The sequence below is a fragment of the Geotrypetes seraphini genome, chromosome 4 (assembly GCF_902459505.1).
Source record: "Geotrypetes seraphini chromosome 4, aGeoSer1.1, whole genome shotgun sequence".
In the NCBI taxonomy this organism is placed as follows: Eukaryota; Metazoa; Chordata; class Amphibia; order Gymnophiona; family Dermophiidae; genus Geotrypetes; species Geotrypetes seraphini.
In genome coordinates, this window is record NC_047087.1 from 48,580,323 (window position 1) to 48,595,594 (window position 15,272).

Sequence of the window (15,272 nt, forward strand, 5' to 3'; positions counted from 1 at the left end):
TAGCTTATGTACTGCATGTAATATTCAAATAGAGTAAGCATTTCCGTGTCCCCAGAGTTACAATCTAAGGCAGCCATTCTCAACCCAGTCCTCAGGGAACACTTAGTCCCATTGGGTTTTTGGAATATCTGTGAGTTAGATTTGCATGCAATTGAGAGCGCATGCAAATCTCTCTCAAGCATATTCTATGAAGATATCCTGAAGACATGATGGGAAATGGTATGCCTCAAGGACTGGGTTGGGAATGGCTGATATAAGGGCTACAGTTACTAAACTGTACTAAAAAGAAATTAGGTTCTTACCTCACTAATATATTTTCCAGTTGATAAGGAAGGTATGCTGAGCCAAGGTGTTATCCATCTGTGCTTGTGAACATACTGAAGAAGATGTCAATCACAGCTTTTCAACTCCTTCTCCATGGTCTCTGCTGCCCCCCACCCCCTTCAAGTTTGTACCAAAGCCAGCGGCAACCCTACAAAATACAGAAGGACGGGTATGGGGAATTCCCTGATACCAGGTGTCTGATCTGCTTGGATGAATGTAAAACAATCATTGAAGAAAAAGTAATGTAGTTAAAATATTAACAAGCTTCTGCAAGGAACTATGAATGCAAGAAAATGCAATTTAAACAAGAAACACTCTTCCTAATCCAATAGTCTGACGCGAAATCTTAGCTATGGAGCAACCATTAAGCTTGAGTAAGAGAGCAGGTGCATCAAAGAAATTGCTTGGGGGGGTTCAGCATTTCATCCCAATCTACTGGAAAAGATATCATCAAGGTCAGAATTTAATCTCTTTTTCCAGTGCAATGGGGGTGTATGTTGAATGTACCTAAACAGTCCCCAAACTCTAGAGTGGGACAGATGAGTCTGTTCGTAGTACTGAGGAACTGAAAGAGCATCCTCCTGTGCTGCTATGGCCACCCTTTAGAATTTGGTGAAGGTATGAAGGGAGAACCAGGTTTCTGATCTACAAATCTCCTCGGGAGGAACTGCCCATGCTTCCACCCAAGAGGAGGCCATTCCTCTTGTAGAATGCATCTTCAACGAGAAAGGCGGCTGTTTGTTGCAACCAATATAGCAGAGGATATAACTCTACGAATCCATCTAGAGATGGTGATCTTGGAAGCATGTTGGCCTCATCTCACTTGATTGGTTAACACAAACATGATCTGAGAGACGAAACTCATTAGTTCACCTCCTGACGTCCAGAACCTTTAAAGCCTTCCTGAATTCCTAGGGTCAAATGCTGGGACCTTCGGTAAGAGGAGGGAACCATATGTAAGGTCACTCCCACTTCCGTGATCCTAATGAATGGCTCTCTGCACGATAGTGGCTGCAACTCTGAGACTCTCCTGGTAAATGTAATTGCCATCAAGAAGATTGGCTTTGACCAATAGATCCATGAGGGAGGCTTCCTGTAAGGATTCATACAAAGCCCTACCGAGTCTTTCTAAAAATATATTAAGATTCCAGAATGGAAACGGGTCTCGAATCAGAGGCCATAATCTCAGGGCACCCTTCAAGAACCTATCTCCAGAAGGGCTGCTAGCGAAGCTTTCTCTCAGCTCCAGAAGCACGAGAGCCCCGCTACTTGAACTTTAAGGGATGCCATTGTCAATCCCTTTTCAATGCCCTCTTGGAGGAATGCAAGTACCAATAATATGGGGGCCTGGTTCTAGCTTTTTTCTGCAGCACCAGAACTGAAATATCTCCCATGCCTTAGTATACACTTAAACCATCATTGGCTTTTAAGCTCTAAGAAGCGTAGCAATAACTACTTCTGAGTCCCCTTTTTGGGCTAGCACAGCATACTCAAGAGCCATGATGTGAAACCAAAGTATCCCAGATCTTCTAGGGCGATCAGCCCTTGTGAAAGCAAGTCTGGGTATACCTGGAGTCCGAGATGTTGTTCTTTTTGTAGCACTAGATTGACCACGTCTGGTCAATCTAGTGCTACATGAACTGCTGCTCCCTGGATATTTGGTATTCGGCAGCTCACCTGGCCTATCATGGGCTGGGGGTGGGGAGGGAACATTTAAAATAGCCCGGTCTCTGGCCATGACTGAACCAAGGTGTCTACCTCTGCACTTCCGGTTTCACATCTTCGGCTGAAGAACCGAGTCACCTTTTTGTTCTTTGCAGTTGCCATGAGGTCAAACATTGGGATGAACTCATCATCTCACAATGGCCTGGAATGCTTTCAGGAACAACCATTCTCTTGCATCTAATGTCTATCTGCTGAGATAATCTGCTTGAATGTAGTCCACCCCGGCCAAGTGTGTCATAGAGATCACCTGCAGGAGTGCTTCTGCCCAACAGAACAATGCTTTCGCCTCCTACCACAGCAGTGCCTCCCTGCCTGTTGACATAGTTGTCTTCAATAATGCCACTGCAGTGGCCTAATATCTTTGCCTACCAGCAAGGACTGTAGTCAGTGCAGCACCAGACGAAAGGCTCATAGTTCCAGCCGATTGATAAGACCACTTCCACTAAGATGGAGTCCATTGTCCTTGGACTGGGTGACCACTGCAGTGAGAATCCAGCCAGTTTCTATCTTATATATCTGGTCAAGTCCTAGGGTTGGGGAGGTGGGTCATTTCAAATGTGGTAAGTGTGTTGCTTTTGAGCATATGTTGGAGGGCTCTAGTGTTCAATTGCCTGGAAAAAAGCCCATTGTCCTTCGAAGTTTAACAACTTGTGAAACAAAAGGGGTGATTTATGGTTTATTTGCCCCTGTCAGCTTATATATATTGGGAAAACTTCAGAGAGTTTTAAAACTAGGATTTTTGAGCACCGATCCAATATTTCTAACAAAAAAGAAGTTGATCTTTTAACCACTGTGTGAAAGAGAAACATCTGTTTACTGAATTTAAATGTGTTGTTCTTGAACACATTCCTTTTTCAGAGAGACGAGGGAATATAAGAAAGAAACTGCACCAATGTGAACAAAGATGGATTTTTTTCAGGAAAACTTTGTGGCCATTTGGATTAAATAATAAAAAAAAAAAAAATATCAAGTGGTGTGCTTTTTATTAATATCTGATATCATACTGGAAGTGAGTGTCCCGGAAGTCAGCCCTGAACCTGCTATTTCTACTTCCTGATTATTCTGTGCCGTTGTGCACGTTTGAAGCTGATGTGAAACTTTTTAGCTGCTGGAAACTATTTGGAGAATTTCTTAAGGAGAATCTGTATGACTGTTGGAAACTTTCCTCAGAATCTCTGAAGAAACCAAATGTGTTGGTGAAACGAGTGCTTGTTGGAGGTTTTGGCTCTGTTGTAGACTTGGCTGTGTACTGGGAGAGGCTTATGCTTGCCGTTGGAAAAAGAAGTTTGTACCGGTGGATCCTTTCCAGTTCCGTCCTCTGGCACCAGAGCTAAATATTTTGCTTCCTTTCTCAGCAAATTTATATTTGGAACTTTACATTTCATATATTTATAAAAATGTATTATAAAAATTTAAATATATATATATATAAAAAAGAATTAAAAATACTGTGCACAGTAGTGGGGTTTTCCCCTTTTAAGATCTTTTTACATTGTGCTACGGGTGTGAGTTTTTTGCCCATGATAAGAAAAGAATGCCAGCTGTGAATCATCAATGATTGCTGCATGCTAAAAACATTTTTGAGGCTTCTTCTATACCTGTTTTTGAACATTCAATGTTGGATCTTAGAGAGGCGGCCCACTGATGGTGAGTGACATTTTTGTAATTTTTTAATTTAAATATCTCTATCATATATCCCCTCTTCCATCTTTCCTCCAAAGTATACATATTGAAAATTTTAAGTCTATCCCATACGCCTTATGATGAAGGCTACCAACCATTTTAGTAGCCTTCCTCTGGACTGACTTCGAATTGTATACAATATTCTAAATGAGGTCTCACCAAGGGCATCAATGCTTCCTTTTTCCTACTAGTCATACCTCCCAATGCAGCCTACCATCCTTCTATTTTTCGCCATCACCTTTTCAACTTGTTTGGTCACCTTAAGATCATCAAACAAGTACTGCTGGAAGTATCAAATAAATTCACTGGATACAAAATTACTTCCTACTGGTTATGCAACAACTTAGCCGTGCCTCAGTGACCGTATCATCCAGCACAATACTACTGAAGATTTATTGCAAGTCAACGGTCTGGGTCTCAATCATTGGCATCTGGCTGTTTGATATTTAAATATTTTTGATATATTTTTTTAAACTTTTTTTAAAACTTTTTTTAGAGCTAATGTCTTTAGATTTACTATTTAGATACAAAAAAGCATTAATACGATAGTGCAAAGCTTAAATAGCACTTATCTTTCTGGAGCACTGTGAATCCCAACGGGGCCACCGTTTCACCCGCTGTGGCTTCGTCAGGGGATCAATGACAGTGCCTGAAACAAAATAGATTAATTAGCTTTAAAATCTTATAACATTATGTAGTTTTCAGTAATTTATAAAGCAAAATCAATTTAGCAACTTACGATATACTTTTGTCTATGCTCCTCACAATTGTACTGCTTAATACAAATGGCGGCGACCCGTGGGAACGCCGAGATTTTAAACTCGTTTAAGCAGCCTATCGGAACTCACGTGATTTGCGTGAACCACGCAAAAAACGTGTAGAGTATACACCTTTACGGAGACCAGGTGATGCAAAGAGAAACATCAAAAAAAATTTCTCCGTAAAGGTGTATACTCTACACGTTTTTTGCGTGGTTCACGCAAATCACGTGAGTTCCGATAGGCTGCTTAAACGAGTTTAAAATCTCGGCGTTCCCACGGGTCGCCGCCATTTGTATTAAGCAGTACAATTGTGAGGAGCATAGACAAAAGTATATCGTAAGTTGCTAAATTGATTTTGCTTTATAAATTACTGAAAACTATATAATGTTATAAGATTTTAAAGCTAATTAATCTATTTTGTTTCAGGCACTGTCATTGATCCCCTGACGAAGCCACAGCGGGTGAAACGGTGGCCCCGTTGGGATTCACAGTGCTCCAGAAAGATAAGTGCTATTTAAGCTTTGCACTATCTTATTAATGCTTTTTTGTATCTAAATAGTAAATCTAAAGACATTAGTTCTAAAAAAAGTTTAAAAAAAAAGTTTAAAAAAATATATCAAAAATATTTAAATATCAAACAGCCAGATGCCAATGATTGAGACCCAGACCGTTGACTTGCAATAAATCTTCAGTAGTATTGTGCTGGATGATACGTCACTGAGGCACGGCTAAGTTGTTGCATAACCAGCAGGAAGTAATTTTGTATCCAGTGCACCTTAAGATCATCACATACTATCATCCCAAGTCCCACTCCTCTTTTGTGCACAAAATTTCTTCACCCCCCCCCCCCACACTGTACTATTCTTTCAGGATTTTGCAGCCGAAATGCATGACCTTACATTTCTTAGCATTGAATTTTAGCTGCCAAATTTCAGACCATTCTTCAAGCTTTGCTAGGTCATTCCTCATGATATTCACACCATCAGGGGTGTTTACACTATTGCAGATTTTGGTATCATCCTCAAAGAGGCAAATCTTACCTGGACAGCCCTTCAGCAATACCGCTTACAAAAATGTTATAAACAATAGGCTCAAGAACCAAACCTTGAGATATGCCACTGGTAACATCCCTTTCTTCAGAGAGATTATCCCTTTCCACAGAGATATCTCCATTGACCACTACCCTCTGTTGCCTTCTACTCAACCAGTTCCTGACCCAGTCTGTCACTTTGGGGCCATCATGAGTGCACCCAGTTTATTTATTAGATGCCTATGTGGAACTCTGTCAAAGGCTTTGCTAAAATCTAAATACACAACATCTAACATACTCCCTCTATCCAATTCTCTAGTCACCTAGTCAAAAAAATTGATCAGATTTGTCTGACAAGACCTGCCTCTAGTGAATTCATTTTGACCCGGGTCCTGTAATCCACTGGATTCCAGAAACTCACTATTCTCTGGTTTTAAAAGCGTTTCCATTAATTTACTTACCATAGAAGTCAGACTTACCAGCCTGTAGTCCCTACTTCTTGCTTACTTCTACTTTTGTAGAGAGGGACCACATCCAGTCCTTTGGTACCACTCCTGATTCTAGAGAAGCACTGAGAAGGTCAGCCAGCAAAACCAACAATTTTCCTGAGTTCCTTCAGTACCCTTGTATGTACTCCATCTGGCACCATTGCTTTGTCCACCTTCAGTTTAGCTAGCTCCTCACAAACACAATCCTCTGAAAATCGATCAGGGTCTATCTACCACACCTCTATCACTATTTGCGTTTGTCCTCTGTGGTTTTCCCCTGCACCTTTGAGTCTCATGATGCTACTTTTGAACTCAAATATGAGGAAGAAGGGGCTACCTTCTAAAGCTAATCATAAACTACATTAAGTTAGTCCAATAAAAAAGGTATTTTTTCCATTATGCTTTTATTTCTACATATTATCCTGAAGAGTGGACTAACATGGCCATCACACCATTTCACTTAAAAATTATGTTTTTAATGCATAATTTTATTGTATTTATGTCTTTTGATTTTCTGTATAACACTTCATCTCTTTTTAACTAGCAATGTACCAACTACATAATTGGCCACTCCCTCCACAGCACTTGGAAAAATAATTTCCAACAAAAATCACTATTAGCTGGGAGAGGGTTGGCAGGAGACCCCCTACTATGATGTGTTCAATGGCTATTTCTATGTGGGCCTGTGACTGACTGAAGTGTTCATCTGAAGGCAAAGCAGACATTCCTCAACATTTGCCTATTCGGAAGACAACCCCTGTCTACACCCTATTCATTCACAAATAAAATCAAGCCGCACTTGACATATATATGGATCATTGACAAAAATGACTGATCTAGGCGAAGGAAATATTCCAAAGAAGCTAGGCAAAGGCTGACATCAGTGCCATTATAGGCAATCAGAATTTGTAAGATATATATATATATATATATATCTTACAAATGTTATATCACTGATTTAACGTACATGTAAATAGTGCAGGCATTCTCCAGAAAATAATCCACTTCAAGTTATTCATTCATTAGACTTGGGAAATGATGCAGCTTCAGTTAAGGTTTCTCAGGAGAAGAGCAAAAGTGAGAGAGTAGCATTAAAAAAGTCTCCTATGTTAAGACAGAAACATGATGGCAGATAAAGGCCAAATGGCTGATCCAGTCTGCCCATCCTTACAAAAGTATGTAGATTTTTTTCTCAGCAACACTAATTACTCATCTTACACTTAAGCCATGCTGCAACTTACCACTTTAGAATTCTCCTTATACCGGAAGGCAAGTTGATACGCTGCAAATACTAAGGGAGGTAACGTGAAACGAATCCGCTGGTTTCCACCTGCTCCAAAATGTTTCCGAGCTGTGTTTAGAATCTAAAATGAAATGATTAAAGAAAATTAAGTTTAACTGGAAATCTGAGGCACATCCGGCACAAAAAAGAACAATTTTCTTGTTATGCATAGAACAATATTAACAATGAAGCCTGTGCCCGCCTCATTTATATTTTTTTTTTCTTTTCAGAGAGTTCAAGTAAGACTAACATAGGGCATTCTTCAAATGTCAGGACTGCAGAACAACCTCTTGAAAAGCAGATCCATCAATTGTTCAGCATAAGGAATACTCTTCACCATATGAATTTGGTTTCTCATGAGTCTTCGGGACAAGACTAGAGCTAGTATGAGCTATAAGTTCCACTAGGTAAGGGAGCTATTAACTTGTGTCCTCAAGAGCCAAACGCAGATCATATTTTCAGAGTAACAACAATATGCAAAGTAACCTGGCCCTTGAATCAAATATATGCAAATATAGAGGCTGAATGTTCACTTTGGATATCCTGAAAATCAAGTTATCAAAACCCTTGAAGATCAACAATGGGAATCCCTGTTCAAAATCCCTGTAAATACTTAAGAGGACATGAATGTCACTAACTGCACCTTACCAAGATCAGAAAGAATAAAAGCACAAACAAATTCTTGCATTTCACTTTTTTCCAATCCAAATTTTTAATCAAAAGAATCACAGAGAACCACAGAATATAAAATATACATTATTGTCTATGTTTGACTTATTCTTGTTGTATACTGCCTTGAATGAATTCCTTCAAAAAGTCAGTACATCATAATGAATAAAAAAGGCTGTATTTCAAAGCATATTTCTGTGCATCAAACTGCTCTGGGTATGACTATGTCCCCAGAAGAGGAATAGAAATATATCGACTTCTTGCCCTCATATAAGAGGCTGCTTTCTAAGGTTCATATTTTTAAAATGTATTCATTTATTGCTGGTATGTTTACAAAGAGGATTGATGAATGAACATGAGAGTAAGTGCTCATACTCAAAACAAGAGAAACAAGAATCTGTCAGGAGGTCCCAGCTACTGTTCTGCAAACACAGATGCTGTAAATGATGCCTGACGTTAGACAGTAGTAGTAGGTGCCCTACCACCGCCTATCTTAATTGGTTTAATCGGTGCACTAATTGGCTGCACCAATTAAACCTTATGATGCCTAATGCCACTGTAGACATGGTTAATGCCGGAAGTGGCATTAGGCATCGTAAGACACCTCTGTAGGTGCGATTTGCATGACAAGTAGACGCCAGAAATGTAGGCCCTTAAAACCCTGGCCTTAATTTCTGGCACCTACCTTTCACACGTAATCATTATGTGATCGACATGTGATCAGCAGCTGTTTTATTTTTTTTTTTTTAATTTATAAATTTATTAATTGTTACAACATAACAAAATCAAGCAATTTACAAAGCATACAAAAAAAATACTTCAAATCAAGATATATATTCAAGTCCACATTATTAAGGGCTGGCTGGCTAATCTTATTGCTGACTTTAAATTCAAAAACATAAGAAAGAACTAAAACATCAGTTATCTAATAACTCTACAGTCAGACAAATAATTTCATTTCATTTCATTCCTTCTCAGCTTCTACACTAGTAACAGGCAATAAATCCAACTTAGGTTTATCTAAAAGAAAATTTTCTAAATGAACTGGATCCAAAAATATATATCTAGTATTCTGATAAGTCACCAAACATTTACAAGGAAATTTAAGAAAAAAAGAAGCACCCACAGCTAAGGTTCTCCCCTTGAGCTGTAGGAATTGCTTCCTCCTGTATTGAGTTTGTCTTGAGACATCTGGAAAAATATTTATCTGTTGACCACAAAACAAGGCATTTTTGTTCAGAAAATAGAGTTTAAGAATATCTTGTTTTTCTAATTCAGTCATAAAAGTGACTAATAATGTTGCTCTCTTAGCTATATAATCTTTTGATGATTCTAAATATTGGGAAATATTTAAACTATCAGGTGACACTATTTGATCTTCCCCCCTTCTTCTGATACTTTTTTGGAACTATTTGGTAAATAATAAAGATTATCTGGAGAAAACTTTTCTAATCCAGTATAAGAAAGTACCTCTTTAAAATGCATTTTTAAAAGTTCCAAAGGAGAAAGAAAATGAGATATAGGAAAATTCAGAAATCTGAGGTTCCTAGATCTCATAGCGTTTTCCATTTTTTCCAACTGGAGATGTAGTAGAGTATTATCCTTAACATGAGATACAGCAGCAGATTGCATTGCAGATACAGATATTTCTACTTTCTCCAATTTCTTTCCCATAACTGCTAATTGAGAATCATGTTCAGCCACTTTATTAGTTATTTCTGATGAAAATTGACAAAGTTGAACTACTGTGCCTTGTAATGAGTTCTCAATTCTATTTACAACAGTCCAGACATCTTGTAATGTAATTGATTTATTGCCCAACTCAGGCCTAGAAATAGGACCGGTAGGCATTGAAACAGGAGACACCATGAAAGATTGTTCCCCCTTCGATATAATTTTAGAATCTAGTTCAGAAGGTAATAGAGAGACTGAGTCCGAACCAGATATGGAGACGGAATCGGCCTTCTCTGATAATAAAGTAAGAGGCTGAGGTGGAGGCGTGGGCTCGCCGGATGAGATAGAAGCAGAGAGGGACCGAAGTTCAAGCCTACCTTCAATAGGTGTTACAGTTGAAACGGAAAGATGACGATCCATTGTTCCAATCACATTCACAGAAGAAGATATAATCTTAGCTTTCCGTTTTCCCATAGTTGCCCTTAGTGCTTCACCGCTCCTCCCGGCTCCGAAGGGGCTCCAAAGGGGCGTGTCCTGCCCCTTTGGCCATGCCCCTTCGGTCACGCGGCCTTAGGCACGCGTCCGCGGGCCGCGTTCCGCGGCACACTCAGGATTTTATGCTGGGTTAGAGGACCTCTTTCCAAGTCGGCAAATGCCGGGTGGTGGCTGCAGGGGTGCCTGACTGAGAGAATCGCCAGCAAGCTCAGTCAGCCCTCTTTCTCCACGGCACACTCAGGATTTTATGCTGGGTTAGAGGACCTCTTTCCAAGTCGGCAAATGCCGGGTGGTGGCTGCAGGGGTGCCTGACTGAGAGAATCGCCAGCAAGCTCAGTCAGCCCTCTTTCTCCACGGCACACTCAGGATTTTATGCTGGGTTAGAGGACCTCTTTCCAAGTCGGCAAATGCCGGGTGGTGGCTGCAGGGGTGCCTGACTGAGAGAATCGCCAGCAAGCTCAGTCAGCATCAGCAGCTGTTTTAAACTGCTTTTATAATACTGGAAACATTTTCGCTGCATAGTGCAAACATGTAATGCTCCAAGCTATGAAGGGAAGAAACCAACTACGAAGCAGGACATTTGGTTACTGATGCTGTGTGGGATAAAAACCATGGCTGTGGAGTCAATACACCAAACTTCTAACTCAGAATGGCTTTAAATTTTTTGTTCTGGATTTAAATATAACATATTTAGATGCAGGACAAATATAAAGAAAAAAATTATATACAAGTATATAGGTACAAAATGATAACTTTACCATATATTATAATATAAGCTTTTATTTTGAAACTGGAGTTGGAGTCTCTACATTTTTTCAGACTCCACCCAAAATTGTTTCTATCTCTACAGTCCCGATACAAACGTACGCAAATACAAAAAAATATTAGAGAAAGGAAATGTAAAAACTAAAGCCAAAAGAAACAGCAAGCTTCCAAACAAAACACACTATTTAATAAATTGGAGAAAAGACTTCAGTAGTTCCACAGAGTCATCATACAAATAGCACAGTTACTTACCGTAACAGGTGTTATCCAGGGACAGCAGGCAGATATTCTTGACTGATGGGTGACGGCACTGACGGAGCCCCGGTACGGACAATTTTAGAGTGATTGCACTCTAAGAACTTGGAAAGTTCTAGCAGGCCGCACCACGCACGCGCCTTCCCGCCTGACGGAGGCGCGCGGTCCCCAGTTAGGATAAGCCAGCTAAGAAGCCAACCCGGGGAGGTGGGTGGGACGCAAGAATATCTGCCTGCTGTCCCTGGATAACACCTGTTACGGTAAGTAACTGTGCTTTATCCCAGGACAAGCAGGCAGCATATTCTTGGCTGATGGGTGACCTCCAAGCTAACAAAAAGAGGGATGGAGGGAAGGTTGGCCATTAAGAAAACAAATTTTGCAAAACAGATTGGCCGAAGTGTCCATCCCGTCTGGAGAATGCATCCAGACAATAATGAGATGTAAAAGTATGAACTGAGGACCAAGTAGCAGCCTTGCAGATTTCCTCAATAGGAGTGGAACGGAGGAAAACTACAGATGCTGCCATAGCTCGAACTTTATGGGCCGTGACAGAACCTTCCAGTGATAGTCCGGTCTGAGCATAACAGAATGAAATGCACGCTGCCAGCCAATTAGACAACGTACGTTTAGAAACAGGACGCCCCAATTTATTCGGATCAAAGGATAGAAAGAGTTGAGGAGATGATCTGTGGGGCTTAGTACGCTCTAAATAGTAAGCTAGAGCCCGCTTACAGTCCAAAGTATGCAGAGCCTGTTCTCCAGAATGAGAGTGAGGTTTCGGAAAGAAGACAGGCAGAACAATGGATTGGTTGAGATGGAATTCAGAGACAACCTTAGGGAGAAACTTTGGATGTGTACGCAGAACCACCTTGTCATGATGAAAGACTGTAAAAGGTGGATCCGCAACTAGTGCATGTAGCTCACTGACCCTCCTGGCAGAGGTAAGAGCAATAAGGAAGAGCACTTTCCAAGTAAGGAACTTGAAAGGAGCTGTAGCCAAAGGTTCAAACGGAGGCTTCATTAAGGCGGAGAGAACCACATTGAGATCCCAGACTACAGGAGGAGCCTTAAGAGGTGGTTTCACATTGAAAAGACCCCGCATGAATCTGGAAACCAAAGGATGAGCTGAGAGAAGTTTCCCATGAACTGGCTCATGAAAAGCAGCAATAGCACTGAGGTGGACTCTGATGGAAGTAGACTTGAGACCAGAGTCAGACAAAGAAAGAAGGTAATCCAACAAGGTCTCCACTGCCAGGGACGTAGGATTATGATGATGAAGAAGACACCAGGAAGAAAATCGTGTCCACTTCTGATAGTAACATTGCAGAGTGGCAGGTTTCCTGGAGGCATCCAGAATAGAACGAACGGGCTGAGACAACAGAGTATCACTCGAAGTCAGACCGAGAGATACCAAGCTGTCAGGTGTAGAGACTGGAGGTTGGGATGCAGAAGGGTCTCCTGATGCTGTGTAAGTAGAGAAGGAAACAATGGAAGAAGAATAGGCTCCCTGGAACTGAGTTGAAGTAGAAGGGAGAACCAATGTTGCCTGGGCCACCGTGGAGCGATGAGAATCATGGTGGCTTGTTCCCTCTTGAGCTTGAACAAGGTTCGCAACATGAGATGTAGCGGAGGGAAAGCATACAGGAACAGATTGGACCAATCCAGGAGAAATGCATCCGCTGCCAGACGGTGAGGAGAGTAGAGCCTGGAGCAGAAGAGGGGCAGCTGGTGATTGTGAGGAGCTGCAAAGAGGTCTATCTGAGGAGTGCCCCATCGAGCGAAGATGGACTGTAGAGTTAAAGGATCGAGTGTCCACTCGTGAGGCTGGAGAATTCTGCTGAGCTTGTCCGCTAAGGAATTCTGTTCCCCCTGAATGTAGATAGCTTTCAGGAATAGTTGGTGATCTGTGGCTCAAGCCCAAATCTTCTGGGCTTCCTGGCACAAGAGGCGAGAGCCTGTCCCATCCTGCTTGTTGATGTAGTACATCGCAACTTGAATGTCTGTGCACAGCAGGAGGACCTGAGGAAAGAGAAGATGTTGGAAGGCCTTGAGGGCATAAAACATCGCTCTGAGTTCCAGGAAATTGATGTGATGCTTTATTTCCTGGGCTGTCCAAAGACCTTGAGTTTGGAATTCGTTCAAATGAGCTCCCCAGGCATAAGGGGAGGCATCGGTGGTGATGACAAGTTGATGAGGAGGTAGATGGAACAGAAGACCTCTGGAGAGATTTGAGGATATTAACCACCATTGTAGAGAATGACGAAGAGATGATGTCACAGATATGTGTCGTGAGCACGGATCCGTCGCTTGGGACCACTGGGTAGGTAGGGTCCATTGAGGAGTGCGCAGGTGAAGACGTGCGAAGGGTGTGACATGAACTGTGGAGGCCATGTGACCCAAGAGTATCATCATTTGCTTGGCAGAGATGGAACTTTGCAGAAGTAGCTGCTGACATAGAGATTGAAGAGTTTGGAGACGGTTGGACGGCAGGAATGCTCTCATGAGGACTGTGTCCAGCACCGCTCCAATGAATTGAAGTCTCTGAGTGGGGATGAGATGAGATTTGGGTAGATTGATCTCGAACCCCAGAAGTTGTAGAAACAGGATGGTTTGGTTGGTGGCCAGGAGTACTGTCTGAGAAGAATTGGCCTTGATTAACCAATCGTCCAGGTAAGGAAAGACCTGAAGGTGGTGAGAGCGTAGAAAGGCAGCCACCACAATCAGACATTTGGTGAACACTCTTGGAGAGGAGGCAAGTCCGAAGGGCAGCACCTTATATTGGTAATGACAATGATTGATCATGAAGCGGAGGTACTGTCTGGAGGACAAATTTACCGGTATGTGAGTGTATGCCTCTTTGAGATCGAGGGAGCATAGCCAGTCGCCTTGATTGAGAAGAGGGTAGAGAGTGACCAGAGAAAACATCCTGAATTTTTCTTTGACCAAGCATTTGTTGAGATCGCGAAGATCTAAAATGGGTCTGAGATCTCCTGTTTTTTTGGGGACTAGAAAGTAACGGGAGTAGAATCCCTGCCCCTTTTGATCTAGAGCCCCTTTTCCTCTATGGCGTTCAGAAGGAGGAGGGATTGAACCTCCTGAAGAAGGAGGGAAGACTGAGGAGTGTTCAAAGCAGACTCTCTTGGCAGACTTAGGGCAGGAAGTGTCTGAAAGTTGAGAGAGTAGCCGTGGCGGATGATGTTGAGGACCCATTGATCCGAGGTGATGATCTCCCAACGGCTGAGGAAAGAAGACGGCCACCTATAGGTTGGGGTAGGTGGGCAGATGGTAGGTAGCTGGTTATGCCCTGGAGAACTAAGTCAAAAGGGCTGTGTGGACTTTTGCTGTGGAGGTGGCTTCGCAGGTTGCTGCTGTGGTGGCCTAGGGGTCTGTCGTTGTTGCTGACGTTGGCGCCTAGGTTGTTGGGCAGCTGATGGCAAGGGACGAGCCACATAACGGCGTTGATAGGCCGACTGCTGTCTGAAAGGCCGCGCTGGTGGAGTCTTCTTTTTTGTTTTTAGCAGAGTATCCCATCTAGTCTCAAGGGCTGAGAGCTTTTGGGTGGTAGAGTCCATGGATTCCCCAAATAGTTCATCCCCCAGGCATGGTGCATTGGCCAACCGATCTTGATGGTTGACATCAAGCTCCGACACTCTGAGCCAAGCAAGGCGGCGCATAGCCACAGACATGGCCGTTGCTCTGGTAGTAAGTTCGAATGTGTCATATATTGAGCGAACCATAAACTTACGGAGTTGGAAGAGAGATGATGAGCAGTGGTGAAAAGCCTGTCGTTTTCGTTCAGGAAGGTACTTTTCAAAGGAAGCCATGGTGGTAAGAAGATGCTTAAGATAGAAAGAAAAATGGAAAGCATAATTACCAGATCTGTTAGCTAGCATTGCATTCTGGTATAACCGTTAACCAAACTTGTCCATGGCTTTACCTTCCCTGCCAGGAGGGACAGAAGCGTATACACTAGCTCCGGCAGACTTTTTGAGCGTAGATTCCACAAGAAGGGATTCATGTGGAAGCTGCGGCTTATCAAATCCAGGGATAGGAATCACTTTGTATAAAGAATCCAATTTACGAGGAGCTCCTGGGATGGTCAAAGGAGTCTCCAGGTTTTT

The 15,272-nt window shown here is 42.1% G+C and overlaps 1 protein-coding gene across 3 annotated transcripts in view; it reads right to left on the reverse strand.

Annotated features, from left to right (window-relative positions):
- VPS35 (VPS35 retromer complex component) overlaps positions 1 to 15,272 on the reverse strand; it is a 169,109-nt gene that overhangs the window by 43,584 nt on the left and 110,253 nt on the right. For all 3 annotated transcript variants that reach the window (XM_033941682.1, XM_033941681.1, XM_033941683.1), the window contains exon 13: positions 7,253 to 7,375. In XM_033941682.1, the coding sequence (XP_033797573.1) occupies positions 7,253 to 7,375 (123 nt within the window). The remainder of the gene's footprint in view (positions 1 to 7,252; positions 7,376 to 15,272) is intronic.